Raw genomic sequence first — 20,579 nt, 5'->3', positions numbered from 1 at the left:
GATAGATGATAGATAGATTGATAGATAGATAGAAAGATAGATAGATAGATAGATAGAAAGATAGATAAATAGATAGATAGATAGATGGATAGATAGATTAGATAGATAGATGATAGATAGATAGATAGATGATAGATAGATAGATAGATAGATGGATAGATAGATTAGATAGATAGATAGATGATAGATAGATAGATAGATAGATAGATGATAGAAAGATAGATGGATGGATGGATAGATAGATTAGATAGATAGATGATAGATAGATAGATAGATAGATAGATAGATAGATAGATAGATAGATAGATAGATAGATAAAAATATCATGGGTGGGCCACAGAAAAACCTGGAAAGACTTTAATGAACTGTTGCTGAGTGATGTGAACAGAAATAGGAGAATACTATACACATCAACAGCAACATTGTGAGATGATCAACTATGATTGGACTCAGCTCCTCTCAACAGTTCAGTGATCAAGGACAATTCTAAAAGACTTCTAGAATACCATCCACAGCCAGACTATGAAGTCAGAATACAGAAAAAGAATACTTCTAAAAACTTCTTTCCTATTTTTTCTTTCTTTCTCACAGTTTTTTCCTCTTTAGTTCTAATATGTTTTTTCTCAGCGTGACTAACATGGAATGATGTTAAATATTGTTGTATTTGTACAATTTATATCAGATTGCTTGCTGCCATGCAGAAGGGTAGGAAAAATGTAGAATTCAAATGCTTATAAAAAGATGAATATTGAAAACTATCTTTGCATGTAATTGGAAAAAATAAAAAAATAAAAAACAAACAAACAACAAAGAACCCAGCACTGGTTGACAATAGGAAAGGGCTACCTCCTGAAGTAATGAGTTCCCTGAGATTGAAGGCTTTTAGGCTAAATTGAACTGACTTCCTTGTGGGGAGGCTATAAAGGCAATTCCCATGGGCTTCAGAGAGGAGCTTGGATCAGCTAACTTCTAAAAGCACATTCTAGCCTCCCAATTGTCTTATCCCATAGCCCAACTCCTAAGATCCCCATCCAAGCAGCCAGATTTTATTTAATCTAATAATAGATGAAAGAAACATTCACTGTTCACATCTTTATTTGGTTTCCACTAATATGATCCTCAACAAAAGTCATAAGACAAGCTATTTCGTTATATCATTGTTTCTGTCATTAGCCAAAGCAAACTTTGAACAGCAGATGAGTAAAAACCAGAGGAAAGTATTATCTTTAGTAAATTGTTTCTTATAAAACAGTAGGGACGCAAATCTAAAGATGAGAGGGGAGGGTCAGAAGATATAGTGGGAAGGGGGTATCTTCAATGTCCTGTCCTTTTGGATTCAGTTGCAAGTGTGGGACCCACTGGGTATGTGGCAGAGAGAGAAACCCTCAAGACACTCCATAAGGTGCAGACTTTCTTTTTTAAGATTTTTTCAAGGCAATGAATGGGGTTAAGTGGCTTGCCCAAGGCCACAGGGCTAGGTAATTATTAAGTGTCTGAAGTTGGATTTGAACCCAGGTACTCCTGACTCCAGGGCCGGTGCTCTATTCACTGCACCACCTAGCCACCCCAGGTACAGACTTTCAATAGATAAAAAGAGGTCCTCTCTCTCTCTTTCTCTGAAAAGACAGGAATGACATCATCTTCTAAGAAATCCTTACTGGACAAAGTTCCATTTGATGGATATAGGGTGCAAGGGGACATGGTGATAGGGTGATGGTCAAGGAACCTAAGATGAAGAGTAGTTTTGAAAGAGAGGAGGTAGGAACAAGCCGGCAGTCCCCAGGACGCAGACGAAGATGAATATCCAGAGAAAGAGCCTGTCCACCACCATGGCCACATATTTCCAGTCTTCAATGACCTAAAGAAGGAAGCATGAAATGAAATGGGAGAAGGGGAGAGAAGGACGGGAGGTTGGAGGCATTAGACAATTTGATAGTCATCAGAATGTTTTCTTATTTAAACTCTCAAATGTTTACTGATTAATGTATAGAAAGTGCTTTGCATATAGTAAAATACTGTGGAAATGTCAGTTATTATGATGATAATTAATTAATAGCAGCAGAGTATACATCACCCCAGAGCTGTTTTTTTAGAATCTCATCTCCTCACAAGTAAGAAATGGTCTCATTCTTTGTCTCTGGCACATAGTAGGCACTTACTTAATTCACACTTTCCATTTGATTACTATTTATTTAATGCTCTTAAAGAGTTTTTGGACTTCAAAACTAAGTTTGAACTTTCCAAAAGAAACTGAACCTCAGTTTCCTCATCTGTAAAATGAGGGGGTTGGATTAGATGATCTCCAATGTCCCTTCTGGTTCAAGAAGTCTAGAGTCAAATAATTTCTTCTCATTTCTACTGTGGCAAGGTTGATAGGCAGGTCTTCCCGATTCCTAGGCTGGTTCTCAATCCACTGTGACATGAGGCCTCTTGCATTGTTATAGTAAATGCTTAATAAAATATTTATTGAATGAATGGAAGAATAAATAGATCGGTGAATAGAAAATGCCACTATCAAATATCCATGTAAAATAAAAATATTATGACTTTAAAAGAGTCAATGCTGGTTTCCAGAGAACTCCCCATTCTCGGGGCCCTTCACCTTTTGTATTGGCTCCTACTTCCATTCACCCAAAATCTCAGAATTGGTCATTCCAGAAAGAAGATGACCAGCAACAGGTCTCCACAGAGATGCTAAAACCTAGCATTCCTTCCACAAGGCTCCCAGAAATCTTAATACTTGGTTGACTTTCTAGGTCAACACTGTATACAGGAAAGGCTGCTATTTCTTAGATACCCAAACACACGTGTACATGCACATGAATGTGTATGCATCTGCCCAAATACAGACACACTCACTATCCTGTCTGAAACCTCTTCTAAAATATCTCTCCATCTGGAGCTGCTCCTGGGGTTAATGATGGAACTGTTGCCTGAACATCTCAACTCTCTGAGAAGCCTTTTTTCTTCCATTCTTTGGGGGAAAGTTAGCTTAGAATAACAGGACCATAGATCTGAAGCTGGAACAGATCTCAGAGATCACATGGCCCAATCCCCTAATTTTATGAGTAGGGAAACTGAGGCCTGGGAGGGTTAGATAATAATAATAATAATAATAATGACTGGTATTTATAGAATTTTACAGATATGATCTCATTTTCTCCTCACAATGATCCTGGGAGATAGGTGCTATTTTCATTCACATTTTATAGATGAGAAAATTAAGGTGACAGAAGTTAAATGACTTCCTGAAGCTTACTCAGTTAGTAAGTATTTGAAGCTATTTTTGAACTCAGGTCTTTCTGACTTCAGACTTAGAGCTCTATTGCCCTGTACCACCTAGCTTAGCTTCTTCCAGCGATCTGCCCAAGAACACCCAGCTTATTATTCAGGATTTGAACTCAGGTCTCTTTGACTTCAGAGCTAAGGTTGTTTCTATTGTAATACCCCCACTTTCCCAATCACTGACTATTAGAACTATCAGAACTAGAAACACCATAAATCATAAAAGGAGGGGCAGCTAGGTGTTACAGTGGATAGAGCACCGGCCCTGGAGTCAGGAGGACCTGAGTTCAAATTTGAACTCAGACTCTTAATAATTACCTAGCTGTGTGGCCTTGGGCAAGTCACTTGACCCCATTGCCTTAAATAAATACTATTTTTTAAAAAACATAAGACTGAAAAAGCCCTTAGAACAGACTGTCAGAATTGAGAGGGGTCGTTGAATACAGTCTACCAAATTTAAAAGGAACATTAGAACACGAAACATAAAAAATCAAAGCTGAAAAACATTTTGCCAAATAAAACAGCAGAGCTGGGAGAGTCCTTGGAACAAATGTCAGAGCTGGGAGGGGCTTTAGAGCGGGGGATGTCAAAGCCTCAATTTGCCTGATAAAATGAAAGGATTGAATGCTATGAGAAGGTTCTATAGAGTTCTAATATTATGAATCTATGAATCTCCTCTCTTTAACAATGGAAAGACAGATCGAAAGACTGGAGAGGATTTGCCCCAGGTTAATTGAGAGGGGCAGACCTAGTGCTGTGGAGTTTAAAAAGACCCTGGGTTCCTATCTCACAGTTGTGGCGACTTTGTTTACTCCAAAATAAACAGTTTGTCTTAGTGACTTTGGATCTTTCCCTCTCTTGATAACTTATATTTCCTAGTCGTGACCAGACCAAGTTATATACATTGCTGGGCCTGCAGGTTAGTATCTGCCCTTAGAGTAAGAGGTGTAACTAGCACTGAGTGACTGGTACTCTGTTTCAAGTGGCCAAATCTGAAGGGGGCAAAGGGATGTGTTTCCTCCCCAAAGTGATCTCCCCCAGGCTGCTCCACCCAGCCTCCCCCTGTCAAGGTGCCACTCTTCTGGGGCACCATGTGCCAACCCCTCCTTCCTCCACCCTCCCCATGCCCAGATGAACTCTGCCTGGTACTATCTGAACAGATCTGACTGAACTTTGGCAGAGACAGTCTTAGCATCTACAATATGGAGAACGACGGACCCTGCTATGCCACAGACCTGTTTTCAGGAGGCAGCAAATTAGAGCCTGCTGCTATGTATTCAGGCTAATTAAGTTTCAAATTAGACTGCGGACATCTGGAACAAGTTGCTGTTCATAAGGCTTGGTCGGGCTGCCACATCTTTCTCCACACTAAGCTATTTTCGGCTCTCATGAGTTTCTGTTTGGCAGCAGTGAATTCAAAGTGTCGTGTGTGTGTGTGTGTGTGTGTGTGTGTGTGTGTGTGTGTGTGTATGTGTGTGTGTGTGTGTGTGTGTGTGCTTCCCCCTCCTCCTCCTCCCCCCACTATTTATATACAATAGAGATCACAGCAAGGACAGTATTGTGCTCAAGCTGGGGTTACTTAGGGAGGCAGGATAGTGCAGTGGAAAGCATACTGAATTTAGAGTCAGCGGTTGTGCTTCCTAATCCCCATTCTGCTATTCACGGTGTTGGTTATCTTTCTTCTGTGTGCCTCAGTTTCCTCCTCTGTAAAATGAGAGGGTTGGACTAGCTGCCCTCTGAGGCATCTTATTCTAAGGTTTTACGTGCTAGAGAAGCTGGGGGGACAATAGTGGCTTGAAGAAGGTCCAGGAAAGAGAAGAGTCAACCCCCTTCATCTGCCACGTTCCCCTGGGAGTGAGCTGACTTACACATTGGTCGCTGTCATCACTCTTCATGTGGTCTGCTATGAAGCTCACGCCATCGATGGCTTCCTGCACTTCGGGCTGATACCTCTTGGAGGACCTTAAGCGGAAATCCTTTTGGCCCCCAGAACTATCAGTACCAGCGGCTGTCCTTGGGGCTGGGGTGGGATTCACAAAGTACATGGAATTCTTGTAGAGGTTGCTTGTGCTGGCATGGTGGGGGGATTCGGACCTGTTCCTCCGGCGCTGGTCAAACTGGGACCTGGTGGGGCTATTCTCTGGGCGTTTCATGAACAAGAAGGTGGGCAGCCTCTCAAGGAAAAGTAACTTGACCCAGGGGGCCATTGTGTGGGTACTAGGGGAGCGGTGGTGCACATTGAGAACGCATACACTGGTGACGATAGAGAATGTCACTAATACCATAGTGAACATGAGGTACTTGCCAATAAGGGGGACATCCAGGGAAGTTGGGGGGACAATTTTGGAAATCAGTAAGAGGAAGACAGTTAGGGCTAGCAGGACTGAGATGCACAGGGTCATCTTCTCACCACAATCTGAGGGCAGATAGAACACCAGGATAGCAAGGGATGTGATAAGTACACAGGGGATGATGAGATTAATGGTATAAAAAAGAGGCTTTCTCTTAATGATAAAGTCATAAGTCACGTCCACATAGCTAGGGTCCAGGGGGTTGACCGTCCTCCGTCCTGGGAGTTCGATAATGTCCCATTCTCCACTGGGGGTGAAGTCGTCCATGCTGGCAGTGGGCGTCTTGAGGACCATATCGATTTCGGTGTGGTCATAGGTCCAGGATCGGAATTTGAGGGTACAGTTCTGTTGGTCAAAGGGGAAGTGCTTCACTTCAATCTTGCAGGCGCTCTTGTAGATGGCGGGGGGCAACCAGAAAATGCTGCCATTTGAGGACACTACAGCATTGGTGTATACGGATACCTCATAGGTGCCATCAGCGCTGAGGGCAAGGAAGGGGAACAAAAAAATAAAGGAGGATGGATGAGCATGAGGAAGGAACTCAATGGGTCCCAACAAAACTCATTCTGTTTCCCTTCCCTTCTTTATGCTTGCCCAGTATCTAGCACAATCCCTCGCCCAGAGTAGGCAATGACTTGGCCAGTGCTTGTCAGCTGATTACTATTTGTTTAATGATCAAGAGAGGTTTCCAGGAAAGGGAACTTCAGGATGAGATTTGGGACCAGGTCCTATTTCTGTCACTAGTGAATTAATGTATGTAATATGATAGGAATGAATTAATAATATCAACATTTCTGCCTATGTAGTCTCTTGATTGCTATTAGTTTAATGACTGTGGAGGGTTTCCAGGAAAGAGAACTTCAGCTTGAGATTTGCAACCAGGAGATCTGAGCTCCAGTCTTACCTCTGCCCCTACTGTGTCAATATAATATAATAGGAATGTACTAATGATATAATAGGAATGTACTAATAATATCATCATTTCCGACTAGGTGGTCCCCATTCTGGTTATCCAGTTTTGTAAACTTAGTTGTAAGTGTCCATAAAAGACAAGCTAACACCTTGTTTGTGCCTGTGCTTCAAGTCACCAGCGCTTCCATTCAAGCAGTTGCCAATTCTACCACATCTCTTCTCTCCCCTTATTATGTCCTTGCAGCTGCCACTCTAATTCAGACCCCATCACCTTTTGCCTGAACCGTTGGAATGGTTTCCAAGTTAGTTGCACTGTATCCAGGCCCTTCCCTCTCCATTCCAGTCGCATCCCCTCCTGGCCTGGATTCAATGATCCCCAAGATAAAGGTCACCTTATAAGCAATACCTTGGAAACTGGAGCTTAATGGAATGAGATTAAAGCCCTAAGACTATAGATATCAAGATGGGAGGGGTCCTAGATCTGAGGATTCTCTTAACTTGGAGGGCTTTGGGGAGGCCAGGAGATGCCGATGCCAATCAGCTCCAGCACAGATGAGACCGTTGGCATAGAACTGCTCTCATGGGCTCTAGGCATCCAATGATTCCCCTTTCTACTTGGCTTTGGGGCCCTTCACTGGCTCTCTTACTTGTTATAAAGCACAATGTCTGGTAGCCAGATGCGCTTTGAAGGGATCCTGAGGATGTTCACGCCTTCATACTGTGATGAGTTCCAAGCCAGGCGGTAGTCTGTCCATTCCTGGGGGGGGGGGGATTGTGGGGGGGTCAGGAGAAACATGGAATGAATATTTAAATTCGGCCACAGAATTACAAAATGTCGGAGCCGAAGGGGACCTTAGCAATCAAGTAGTCTAGGGATTCTTAACCTCTGGTTTCCTGGTGCCCTGGGACGGTCTGAGGAAACCTTCTCAGAATCAAGTTTTTAAATGCATCAAATAAAATACTGAGGATTACACAGGAAACCAATTATAGTGAAATACAGTAACTAGAATAATTTTTTGAAAAGTTTATGGGCCCTAGCTTAAGAACCCCTGTCCTAGTCCAACATGAACCCCCCCTCATCTCATTTACTGATGAACAAAGTCTTATAGGAAATCATGGTCAATCAGTGTCCTGATTGGATTTCAGGATGGGGAACTGAGGCTCAGAGTGGGAAGGCCGTGGAATACCTATCTAGTCTTATGCTCCCTCTGTGGGGAAGCAAAAGAAACTTAGCTATGGCAGACTTGGGGATAAGGGAGATGGAACAAATCTGGGCAATGGGATAAGAGAGAAAGTTCATAGTTCAAAGAACTAAACAGAAAGTTGGACCCAAGTTCAAAACCAGGTGTAGAGAATTAGGGCCCTAAGGAATAAGATGCTGAGTCAGGAGCAGAAAGGTCCAAACCTGGGGGGAAATGGGATGAGGGAAGGGCATAAATCGGTTCTATTAGGCTGCAGTCTTTCTGGCAGCCCATGGCCATGACCTCTCCTTGCCCAACACCCGGTCGTGACCTCTCTCTCCTTGATTGAATTTATCTTGGTATCAATAAGCCCTGGTTCCACCTACCTGTTTCAGCCAGACATTGGTGGTCATGATCTGTTCCCGTTCATTCTAAAGAAGGAAAAGAGCTGTCACTATCTCCTTAACTAAAAGTGAACTCTTCTTCCTCAAACCGCCTCAGCTATTTTGCCTGGCCATTATTCTTCTGCCTTTTATCGTGTTTGTGTACATGTAACGTCTTCCCTGTTAAGAGAAATGCTACAGGCTTTCATTTTTCCATCTTGCGCCCTCAACACACAAGACAGGGGCTGGCATACAGAATTCTTTTAATCAATGTTTGCTGAATTAAATTGACTCGGATGCACTGGCTGGGATTTCGAATGGCGTACTACCCACAACTGCGAGTTTGGAGTCGATAGACCTAAGATAAAATCCTGGCTTCTCTTTACCGTTTTGGGTGACTTTGGGTAAATCATTTGACCTTAAACAGCTTGTTTTCTCGTTTGTAAAATATAGTGATTGGACTAGAGGCTTTCTCAAAGATTCTGTTCTAAATCTATGATTCTTTGATCCTATTCTTGAGAACACAAAGGATTCCTTCTTCTTTGTGGTTACAGAGAAAGAGTTAGCTTCAAGTCATCTCCCAAGGTAGGCTGCCCTTCGATAGGGCACGGTAGGAAGAGTGCTAGCAGAATTTTTCTAGTCCTGGTATAATTGTTTAAGTCACTGTACTCCTGTGAGACAATTGCTGTTGATAAATTGAATGTGACAAGCTATTATATATTCGTGAGGAATGGAAACCAGAGCTATTGTCGGATTTTAAGACAAACATAATTTATCTGAGTATAGATAGAAGATGAGAATTTGATTAACAACTTTAAGCTAAGGTGGAGTCATTTGAAAAGAGGACCCAAGATGAGAGAAAAGAGAGAGAATGGAAAAGACAGATTTCAGAAGTAAATCATGTAAGTTTGAAGCTGAATGTTATAGACACTACTATTATTATTAAAGAATAAAGTCTAGGGGCGGCTAGGCGGCGCAGTGGATAGAGCACTGGCCCTGGAGTCAGGAGGACCTGAGCTCAAATTCGGCCTCAGACACTTAAAAATGACCTAGCCGTGTGGCCTTGGGCAAGCCACTTAACCCCGTTTGCCTTGAAAAAAAAAAACCAACCTAAAAAAAAAGAATAAAGTCTAGCTGAGCAGAGAAACACATTGGAAGGAGAAAATCAAAGAAGCCACTCAGTGGATAAATTAGTTTGACTGAGGTAACACTCCCAGAAGGGAATCAGTCGAGAACAACATGGACCAACTCGTAGCTTTAGAAGACTCAGTTTACCACAGAAGCTACATTATTAAAGGACTTTTATTAATAGTTCCTGAGAAAGAAAGAAAAAGGAAACCAGTGAATTGCCCTGATCACATGTCTCCTAATTGTCCTATTCAGTTCCTGAGTGAATTGGTAAGAGTGTCCCTGAAGTTTATGTGTGGACGTGATATGTTTATTATTTATGGATTTGCATTAGTATGAGTCCTTGTTAAGATATCATCACTATTTCATTTGCCTTATTGTTAAGTAGTAATGGGTATATCTAAGGCCTGTTCAAAGGATACTATTGGAATACTGAGTATTTACTGAGAGATATTATTATGGGTAGCTGGTGGGTAAATACAAATGTATCAGTGACTTGTCCAAGGTCACACTAAGCTGGGCAAGACCAGGTCAGAACTGGGATTGGTGGTCTCAAGGCCAGGGCTCTTTTCCTCTACACTCTAAAGTTACCATTCTTATTACTTAGAACTCTAAAGGCCATCTAGTACATCACCCTCATTTCCCAGATAAGGAAACTGAGACTGAATGCTAGTAGATGACTTGTCTGAGTAAAGATAAGTTTCGAACTCATGTCTTCTGACTCTTTCATCATCCCATACTACCTCCCTTTCTGTGGGAATACATCTCTAAAATTATAATAGAACAAAAAGAGAAAATGTGACTCGACTCTCACACAAGGATTCAGCAACACGCTGAGGTCCAACATGAGAAAACGAATTTGGAGGCAACTTTTTCTGCCTATGAAACTCTTCTAGAAATCCACAGACTGTGGCTTCCCCAAGGTGGTGGCCCAAGGCCTTGGCCACTGCTCTGCTCCTGCTGCAAAAGCCTCCCTTAGCCAACAGGCCATGGCAGGGCAGCATCTGCAGCCTTCTGCCCCTGGGCCAAGCAAGCCTTAAGTTGAGGTCCTTAGCTGAGATGCAGGAGCCCAAGCACCAGCCCTGACCGGCCAAACTCCCGGCACATCCCCGATAAGCTTTAATTGATTCAGAAACTAGGAATTGACAGAGAGGGAAGCCAACGGCCTGTTGTTTTTCTCCAGAATTCACTCAATTTTTTATTTTTTTAGTTTTTGCAAGGCAATGGGGTGAAGTGGCTTGCCCAAGGCCACACGGCTAGGTAATTATTAAGTGTCTGAGGTCGGATTTGAACCCAGGTCCTCCTGACTCCAGGGCCGGTGCTCTATCCACTGCTCCACCTAGCCACCCTGATTCACTTAATTTTCAGTGGCCCTTCGGCAGTCTGTGACATGTTCCCGAGCTTTGGGGGACCGAGCGGCAGAAGAAGAAGGGCCAGGAGACATGATCTGTCTTCACCCCAGCCACCTGCTCTGAGCAGCCTCTAGACCATGGCCACCTACCCCAGACCCTGGTGGGGGGGGGGCTACCCTGAGCCGCAAGGAGCACAGCTAGCAGAGATTTTAATATTCATCTACTTCATCACTTTCATTTTCTGATGGGGAAACACAAAGAGTCAGTTCAAGCAATAGTATCTAACATTTTAAAAGCTCTTTAAGATGCTTGGAGCATCTAGATGAAAATGCATAGAGTCCTGGACCTAGAGTCTCATTCAAATCTATCCTCAAATAACGTATTAGTTGTGTGATCCTAGGCAACTTAACCCTGTTTGCCTCAGTTTCCTCATCTGTAAAATGAATTGGAGAAGAAAATGACAAACTACTCTGGTATCTCTGCCAAGAAAGCCCCAAAACGGGATCATGAAGAGTCAGACATGACTGAAACAACTCAACAACACTAACATTAAGACCACAGGGGCAGGGGCGGCTAGGTGGCACAGTGCATAGAGCACCGGTCCCTGGAGTCAGGAGGACCTGAGTTCAAATCCAGCCTCAGACACTTAGTAATTACTTAGCTGTGTGGCCTTGGACAAGTCACTTAACCCCATTGCCTTGCAAAAAAACCTAAAAAAAAAAAGACTTGCGTGGAGCACTTTTCTTTCTATTATCTCACTTGATCCTTTCAACAATAAAAACATGAAGACCTACTACCCTGCTCTAAGGTTTGCAAAGCATTTTGTATAATTATCTCATTTGGGCCTCACAACAACCCTGTGAGGTAAGTGGTATAATTATTCCCATTCAACAGTGGAGGAAACTGAGGCAGACATCACTCAGCTGAGTTTGACAGAGATACCATGTTGAAATCAGGTCTTCTTGACTCCAAGTCCACTATTCCACACTATACATATCCCGTACCTGTCTCAAGGCAGGTAGAAACTCTTCCTAATCTCCCTATTTGTTAGCGTTCCCTCTTTCTTCAAAACCAAAGACCATCCTTCATTTTGGTCTACATCCCTAGCACTATCAGGGGCCTGGCACAAAATTGGCATAGGATACCCATTTGTATAAATGGCTTGCCTAGGGCTACACTTCATCACATCACTAAATGGATCCAAAAGGTTATTGTGCCCATTTTACAGAGGAATACATCAAGACCAAGAGAGGTAATGTGGTTTGTCTAACCCTATTGTATCTGTCAGGGCTGGAGTTGGGACTCAAACCCAAGGCTCCTGACTCAAATTCCCATTTCTTGGGATGGTTTTGTAATAGGCTGGGGAGTCTACTGAAGGGGTTGAGCTCCATGAGTGGTGGGTAGGAGGATGGGAGACAGAGAGGGGAAACTGAGGTAGGAGAAAACTAAATGGGATCTCTCGGTAACAAAAACTGTACAGGTCTGGGGACTCATTTTTTCCTGGGCAACATTCTCTGGGGTAACACCTCCATTCTACAGGGTTATTGGAAGAGTCATGTAGCTAGAGGGGGGGAAATTTAAAATACTCCTTAAAGGCTAATTCAGAGAAGGTTGGGTGACCTTGGACAAGTCACTTCACCTCAGTTTGGATTCTCTGGAGGGATGGAGTAGGTGATCTCTAAAGTAATCCCATAATTTCCCTGTGATGAGTATGTCCCCAGGAATGTCAAGGTCTCGTGGCTTCTGGTTCATCCACCATTACAGTCCATCTCCTTTATTTGTGTCAAAACGAATTTTGAGGGAACACATCTCTAAAATTATCAGAGAACTCCAAGAGAAAATGTGATGTCTATCCAAGTGTTCATTTTACACGCAAGGGTCTATAAATGCTGGGAGCTCCCCAAGATCGAATGCCAGCCTGGGCAATGATCTTACTACCAAGCCAGTAATAGCTTCATCCTTGATCACTCTTCCCTGTTCTCTCTGGCATAGTGGGATCAGATTTCTAAAACCAGAGGAAGCTATGAATGAATGTCACTTTTATCTGACTATTTACATCAGTGTTCCTTAACCTGGGGACCCATACATAGAATTCAGGGAGTCTATTATCTTGGATGGAAAAAAAAACATATCTTTTTTTAAAAAATAGATTCTCTTGTTATCCTATGTATTTTATTTTATGCATTTAAAAGTCATAGAAGAGATCTGTAATTTTTACCAGACTACCCAAGGGGTTCAGGATATAAGAAAGGTGAAGGAACTTTGGATAGAAGCAGTTTGGCACAGTGGCCTAGAAGTCTGGAGACCAAAGTCCAAATTCCCCTTTAAACATTTAATTATCTGTGTGATCATGAGCAAGCCAATTAGCCTTTCAGAGCCTGTTCCCTCATCTGTAAAATGGAAATAATAATAACATACCTTCTCCACAAGGATTTTAAAGAAGGAAATACTTAGCAAATCTTAAGTTGGATACAATGGGAAAAGTCAGTGTGGAGAGGGTTGGGGAAAGATAGGGACATTGCTGCATTGTTGGTGGTGCTGTGGGAATTGGTACAATTATTCTGGAAAGCAATTGGGGATGATGCAAAAAGCAGTGATGAAAATATCCATTCCCTTTGACCCAGAGATCCCACTACCACCCGAAGGAAGTCTTTGACAACAAGAAAGGTATTGTACTTTTTGAGGCATAAAGTTCGTCAATTGGGGAACAGTTCAACAACTTATGGTCCACGGATGTAATGGAGTATTACTGTGCTGTGAAATAAGATATGTATGATAGTTGACAGAAAAGCATGGAAAGATCTATTTGAACTGATGTAGAGTGAAGAGGGCAGAACCAAGGAAATAATATACACAGAGAAATGGAAAGAACAAATACATACACAAAATCAAAAGTGAAGGCAGCAAAATTATGAAGATTAATATAACTTGAATGAAGAGATGTGAGAAGACACATCTCTAAAAGAACATTGGACCCAGTAATAGTGATAGTTTTATGAGAATCAGCTGTGAAAGACTTGGCTTCTCTAATCAATACAATAATCCCTGACAATTCCAAAGGGCTCATGATATAGTCTCCACTTACAGAGAAAGAACTGATTAACTCTGACAGCACTTCAGAATATATTTTTTTCACGTTATTTGTTTTACCTATTTTTTTTGCAATATGGCTAACAAAATGTCTTGCTTGATTTCATATGTATAATGAATATCACATTTCTTGAATTTTCAGTGGGTGGAGGAAGGATAGAAGGAAAGAAAGAATTTGGAACTAAAAATAAAAAATATCTTTTAAATAAAATAATAATGTAAAGAAGACATCTCTCCTTCATTCCTTTTCAAAGGGAAGGGGTCAATAGGTATGGAACATTTTTATAATGTCAACTTTTGGGGAGGGAATTGACTGATTTCACAGAATTTATTTTTGCTTCTTTCTCTTTTTAAACAGAAACTTTATTACAGGAGATGGTTCTCTGGGAGAAGCAAGGAGGAGAGATTTCTGGGAAAATGTAGGCAATGTAAAAACAATATAAATAAAATCAATAAGATCTACTGACAATTTTAAAAGGGGGAAAATGAGTGTTATTATTAGATCAACCATAACCTCATTGCCACCCAGACAGTCAAAGAGAATTGTGAAATACTCACTATGTGAGTTTGTGCCAAGAACTGAACAGAAAACAATAATATACATATGAGATAAATCATGTTAAGGCCGTGTGGCACAAATGGAAGCAGCTGGATCCTCTGAGACCTTCTATTTTGAATGGTTTGGGAAATCTCTATTCAGAGCAACCAAGAAGACATGTCTTGTGTCTTCCCCCTGGATATACCTTGTAATACCTTCTCTAGGCAGGAGAGTTAGCAAGGGTTCTTTGGACTGGAGACTCTGATCTTTGAGAGCTTAGGACCCCAAACTCAATTAGCTGCATTCCTGAGCTAACATTTCTAAGATCATTATTTAATCCCCATAGTGTGCCAATGCTCTGGGAAATTTGTCATTTCTCATTTTGCAGTTATAAAAGGAATCCAAAGTCTAGACCACTGAAGTGATTTTTCCCAAGGTCACCCAGCTAATTAGAAACAGATCTTGGATTAGATTTCCCAGACCTAGGACTTCTAGTGAAACTTCTAAGAGCCTCCAGTTGAATTTATGACCTATTTTAGAGGGTTAACCAAATCCCACTCTGCCCACCTCCACCTCGGACTACCAATGCTCCCCTGTCTTAAATACAGAAAACAGTCACAATGGCATGAGCGCCCTCCTTCAACTTACCACACTTATGAGCTGGGCCAGGATCACTTGCAGCTTGATAGATACCAACTGGGAAAAGTTGGCAGCTGGACGAATTAAGTTATTATACCTAGTCTTGTTCAGGAGAAAATCCATTAGCTTCTCTTCTGCATTGGCCATTTTGCAGTTTCCTAGAAAATGGTACAGTTACAACACAAGTTCCTAAGCAAGGTAGACTGGGCCTGCAATCAAAAGAACTCACATTTCTATAGAGCTCTAAAGATTGCAAAATTTATATTTCCATTTCATCCTCATAGTTCTTCTGTGAGATAGATGCAATTATAACCTCTAGTTTATAGAAGAGAAAATGGTAGAACCATAACTTCAACTATTCTCTTTTTTTCTGTGAAGTTGAGTATTTCCCCTATCCAATAAGCTTCTGGAAGGCATGGTCTGCTTTTGAACCTTATCCCCCAGTCCTAAAGAGCTGGTCACAATCAAAAGGAATTGGATCAATGTAATTGGTTGAGTGGAGAGGTTGATGGAGATCCCAGGTACCCAGGTACGGGTATTTAGAACAAGAGCTACCTTCAGGTTATACGCCAAGAAGAGCTTCCTCAAATCAAATCCATTTGTCCTGGTGATGGTGAGGATGGGGAGAACATCCCTGGAGGCTAGATCTCAGACCATGGAATACAAGGCCCTTTGGGAACAAAGATCATTGGTCTGCAATACCACTACTAAGGAATCTACTCACAGGGAAGCTGTGGGAATAGGAATGGAGCTGTCATCTATTAGTTTTCTATTTTGATTAATTATTCTTGCTAAGCTCAGTAGTTTCTATCTGCTGAAGGAGTACCACTGCTATTAGCATGCTCTAAATTTCAGTACCTTAGGGCAAAGTTCCAACTGACCTGCCCTAGTTTATGGCCCTGTCCCTTGGTGGGCACCCTTCAAAGTGGGCACTAGATGAGTAGGATTGGAGGTTGACCAAAACAGTGAAAGTTCTCATCCTTTCCCATCCTTTTTCCAACTCACTGCCCATTTAGAACAGATATAATATTTATCAACTCTTGAAAAAATCTTTCAAATATTTCCTTACACTTGATGTCTCCATCCCTGATCAACTGACCCGAATAGAGGAATCCTTGAGTAAGCCAGACTGCCTGGAGGTTCTGCTGACTGGGTGCAGAGCACCAAACCCAGTTTGCCTTGGGAAGGCCAAATCTCTGTTTGGCACCAACCTGGGACAGAGGGGGTGGGATTGACCCCTAGGTGGGCAGACAACACAAAGCAGGAAGAACAATGAATTTGAAATAAAAAGACCTGTTCCTTCCACCAAGGGTCTACCCTATCCTAGCTGTGTGATCTTGAAAAAATCATTCTACCTCTCTTTTTCAGCTCTAGGACTTCTGATGCCAAAAATCCTTCCTGGACTTTTTTTTTGCGATCACCTTTCCCATTGATCGGTTGTCACTAGCTTGATAGACATCCGACAGCAATGTCTGGTAAGGACTACTAAGAGTTACCATGTCCTCTTCCCCTGCCCTTGAAGGTTTTCCAGATCTCCAGATCTTACTCATATGCTGTTGCTATGGCCTTCAGACCCTCAGTTATTGTCATCTGGCCTACTAAAGCATCCTGATGACCCCTGGGTCTTGTCTTCTGTTAAACCATCCAGATCTCTGAGCCTTTCCATTTTTCTGCATGTGAGCCCTCCTGGATGTTATCTCCTTACTTCAAATAGGAACTTGGGAAGAACAGGGACCTTCTTGTTTTTACTATGTGTGTCCTCAGTACTTGGCCCACAATAAGCCCTTACAATGCTTTTGTATTCATGAGAAGACAGAGGATGGATAAATAGATAGATGGATAAATAGATTTATAGATAGATGGATAGATAGATGATAGATGTATGAATAGATGGATTGAAGGATAAATGGATGGATGGCTGGATAGATAAATGATAGAAAGAAAGAAAGGAAGGAAGGAAGGAAGAAAGGAAGAAAGAGAGAGAGAGGAAGAAAGAAAGAAAGAAACAAAGAAACAAAGAAAGAAACAAAGAAACAAAGATGAATGGATGAATGGATAGAGTTGGATAGATGGATAAATAGATGGGTAGAGAATAGATGTATGAATAGGTAAATGGATGGATTGATAGATAGATAGAATTGGGTGGATGGATGGCTAGATAGTTGGATAAACAGATACATAAATAGATAAATGAATGGATGGATACATAGATGGATGGATGAATGAATGGACAGAGTTGGATGATAGATGGATGTAGGAATAGATGGATGGAAGAACAGATGGATGGCTAGATTATTAAGTTATTTATTTGTACCAGGCACTATGCTAAGTGCTGACAATTCAAATACAAGCCAAAGAAAGGCTCTATCCATGAGGAAGTTTACATTTCCATGGGGGAAGTAAACACCTAAAAGGAAATTTGAAAGGTAGGGGGAAGGTAACCTCATTAGAGTAAGGCTGCTGGAGAAGGGGGGAAAGACAGGAGCGTGAGGAGTGGGGCCAGGAGAGAAGTGAGTATGGCAGAAGGTCCTCATGAAATGATGTCCCAGGCAAGTACACACCTAAGAAGAGAGGGTCACAAGGTGGTGGTATAAATTACTAGTGGGCAGGGTTCCCCTACCATTCCTAATAGGATCTTAGATATAACTGCTGGCAGTCAAAAAGTGTTGAGTTGAACTGGAGGGCTGCTTTAGTCCCTTCCAACTCCAAAATTCTGTGATCCTATGACCAATTGGGACAGGGTGAAAGAATTTGTCTTGGAGTCCTGTGCTTGTGGATATCTCATCACAGTCTGCTCTCCAGTCTCTCTCTCTGACCTTCCTGGTCTTCCTTTGACCAACACTGAGCCACAGCCACCATCACCCTGTCCTGTTTTTTCTTCTCTCTAGAGATCACAGAGGCAGGCTCTACCTTTGTCTAGGTCTTATAGAAGAAACTTGACCAGAAGAGGTCCTCCCTAACAACACTACTTGGTTCTCTCCATGGCAGCCATAGGGGAGGGTTGATATACTTCCCAATAGTCTTGCACTTCTCTATTTGATCTCTCTTTGATTGTTACTTGTATAATGCTCCTATTGGTTCTGTGACTCTAAAGCAGGCAGTAGAGCCCAACAAGAGAGTCAGAGGGAACATTACCCAAATAGAACTGGGCAGCCAAGTCTGCTGCATTACTATTGTCCTCGGGGTCAAGAAAGACTTAAGTTAGAGTCCTGACTCTGCTCTGTGACTATGACTCATTTAACTTCTTGAAGCCTCAGTTTCCTTATCTGTAAAATGGAGATAATAATAAAACAACAACCATAAAATGCCTTCTTTGCTGGGTTGTAGTGAAAGTCAGTGAGCAAAGGTGTAATAAAAGCATTTTGCCATGTGAAATCTCTGTATAAATGTCAGCTCTTATTAATGTGTGTGTAGAGTGCTTTGTGGACTTCCAAGCTTTATGTAAATGCCAGAGATTATTATCTACACTCCAAGCTCATGTGGGTCTAATTTCCAAACTGAAGGTACCTTTCCAAGGGTGGCAGCCCATGATCGTTGCAAGACCTTAGCAAAATCAAGCAGGAAACAAGAGTTTAAGAGAGGTAGGTGAGTACCCTAAGGGGTTTCCTAGAGGGAAATTTGGGAAATGAGAGCTGAATGGGGGAGGAAGAACCCATAGGGTCCTATATGACTTAGGGCAGTGCTTCACACAGAGTAGATGGCCTCAGGAGTATTTGGTGAACTGAATGAAAGTGAATGCTTACTGTTGGGTGGCACCCTAAGTTGATGAGGTGAAGCACCCTCAGAAATTTGGAGCTGAAAGAGGCTCTAATTTCCTTGTTTTTCAGGTGAGAAAACTGAGTCCAAAAGAGAGGAAGTGACTTATCTAAAGTCACACAGGAGTAGAAATGGAATCCGAGTCCAGATTCTATGACTTTTGAACCCAGTTCATTTTTCTAGGCATTCTGGGTGAGGATAATAAAAACCAATAATAATTAAATGATTGTAATTTATATAGCACTTTCTCATTTTATTTACATCATCTTCTTTGTTCCTCCTATTGATTTCATTGCTAAGTTTAGGGACCTTTTGAGGTGGGTTGGGGGACCCTGAAACCCAAAAGGGATTGATTCTGCCCCCTTCTAGCTCTGATTCCTACAAAGGACACCACTAGATGTCAGTAGTAGCTAAAATGAACTTGAGAATTGTGGTTTGAAGCACCTGGAAGGGCATCTTCAGTGTTAATCATTGATTAATGCCGGTTTCCCCTTTCATTTCACAGAAGGAGGCCCCCTGTGGCCACTTTAAATGACCTTGGCCTTGGATCCTCCCGAGTTGGCTCAGGAGGCCTCCTCAGAGGAGCCAAGGCCTTCTGATTGTTAACTATTTTTCTTCAGGCAGATCTGAAGAACTTGGATCCAGAAGCCAGAGACCATCTAGCTCAAACCCACTCTATATTATAGATGAGGAAACTGAGGCCCAAGGAGGTTAAATGATTTTTTCCTAGGGCATCAGAGAGGCAGGATATGAAGCAGGATCTCTGACTCCAGAGTCAGTTCTCTTCTTACTGAATTCTTGACCCACATGCCCAGCCTCATGTGCCCCCTTTCCTCCTGTCCTCCACCTATACAGTCAGGAGGAGACTCGCTTTCTCCCCCTTCCCCACCAGGCTTACCTGTCTCATTCCAGAGCCTGGCTTTAGCATTGCATAAACTCTTCCCGCAAAAAAGAGTGACAACTTCTTTTGGAAGAATAATAACAATATTTTAGGGCTGACCAAGTGAGGTAGGAAGTGCTGATATTTTTATGGGAAAGGAAACTGAGTCATAATGAGAGATAAAGGGAATACTCATAGATCCTCTAGAGATGATAAGGTCATTAAACTGTTTAAAAGAGAGGACCCCAGAGCCAGAAGCAACCTTAGAACACCAGAGCAGAATGTTTAAGTTGGAAAAGACTTTAGAACACTCGCCATAGTGCACCAGAGCTGGAAGGAGCTTAGAACACAGAACAGAGAACTGGGAACTGGGGAAGGCCATTAGAGTAAGAATAGAAAAAATGTCCAAGTTGGAGAAACCTTGGAAGCTGCCTAGTCTGCACCCCCTCGTGAGACAGATGGAAGCCGAAGCAAAGGGCCATGTTCTCAAAGCCAGTTACATTTTGGGATCAAGGCTATGGGAGTTCTGACTGGGTCCTGAAGAGGCTCTGAACTCTCCACCCGCCTCCACTTCCATCTCCCTACTCCTGAAGGGTCCAGAGGCAGCTACAGAAGAATGATCCCCCCCCCACACACACACACACACTTAGCCAATTTTTCCAAGACTTGGGAGCTGTTCCTGGGGGAGGATGGAAGGGAAGTTCTCCTATTGAGCCCCTGCCCATCTGATCATCCCTGTTCTGAGGGTCCAAGAACCTCCAAGTTTCAGTCTTGGAATGGAGATGCTTTTCCCAGAGAGTTTTCCTTAAGTGATCTTGTCATCTCACCTAGTGACAGTTCATGGGAAACCAGAGCTTCCCTGGGCTAGAGAGCATCAGTCTCCTTTTTATCTTTGACCAATGTCTATTCACGATGTAGTCTGGGTTTGACCCCTACTCAGCAAAGGAAAACCAAGGAAATCGAACTCAGAGCAGAAAGTTTGGCAAGGACCCCCCCCCCCCCCACCCTCGTCACCCCATCTAAAACACTCACTCATAGGGAAGGAGGGAGGAGGAGGGGAGGGGAGGGAGAGTGCAGCTCATCT

At 42.4% G+C, this 20,579-nt stretch overlaps 1 protein-coding gene across 1 annotated transcript in view; it reads right to left on the bottom strand.

The window, feature by feature from the left end:
* Nucleotides 1-1,090: 1,090 nt before the first annotated feature.
* The window catches only part of CHRNB4 (cholinergic receptor nicotinic beta 4 subunit), a 21,251-nt gene continuing 1,762 nt past the window's right edge, over nucleotides 1,091-20,579 (bottom strand). Inside the window, exons 2-6 of the mRNA XM_074232500.1 lie at nucleotides 14,869-15,017; nucleotides 8,116-8,160; nucleotides 7,196-7,305; nucleotides 5,154-6,117; nucleotides 1,091-1,858 (exon numbers count right to left, since the gene is read on the bottom strand). Coding sequence (XP_074088601.1) covers nucleotides 1,727-1,858; nucleotides 5,154-6,117; nucleotides 7,196-7,305; nucleotides 8,116-8,160; nucleotides 14,869-15,017 — 1,400 coding nt within the window. The 3' untranslated portion in view covers nucleotides 1,091-1,726. The remainder of the gene's footprint in view (nucleotides 1,859-5,153; nucleotides 6,118-7,195; nucleotides 7,306-8,115; nucleotides 8,161-14,868; nucleotides 15,018-20,579) is intronic.

The sequence above is a fragment of the Macrotis lagotis genome, chromosome 4 (genome assembly GCF_037893015.1).
Source record: "Macrotis lagotis isolate mMagLag1 chromosome 4, bilby.v1.9.chrom.fasta, whole genome shotgun sequence".
Lineage (NCBI taxonomy): Eukaryota > Metazoa > Chordata > Mammalia > Peramelemorphia > Peramelidae > Macrotis > Macrotis lagotis.
The sequence above is the reverse complement of the archived record's forward strand: the minus strand, read 5'-3'. Positions and strand labels throughout refer to the sequence as shown.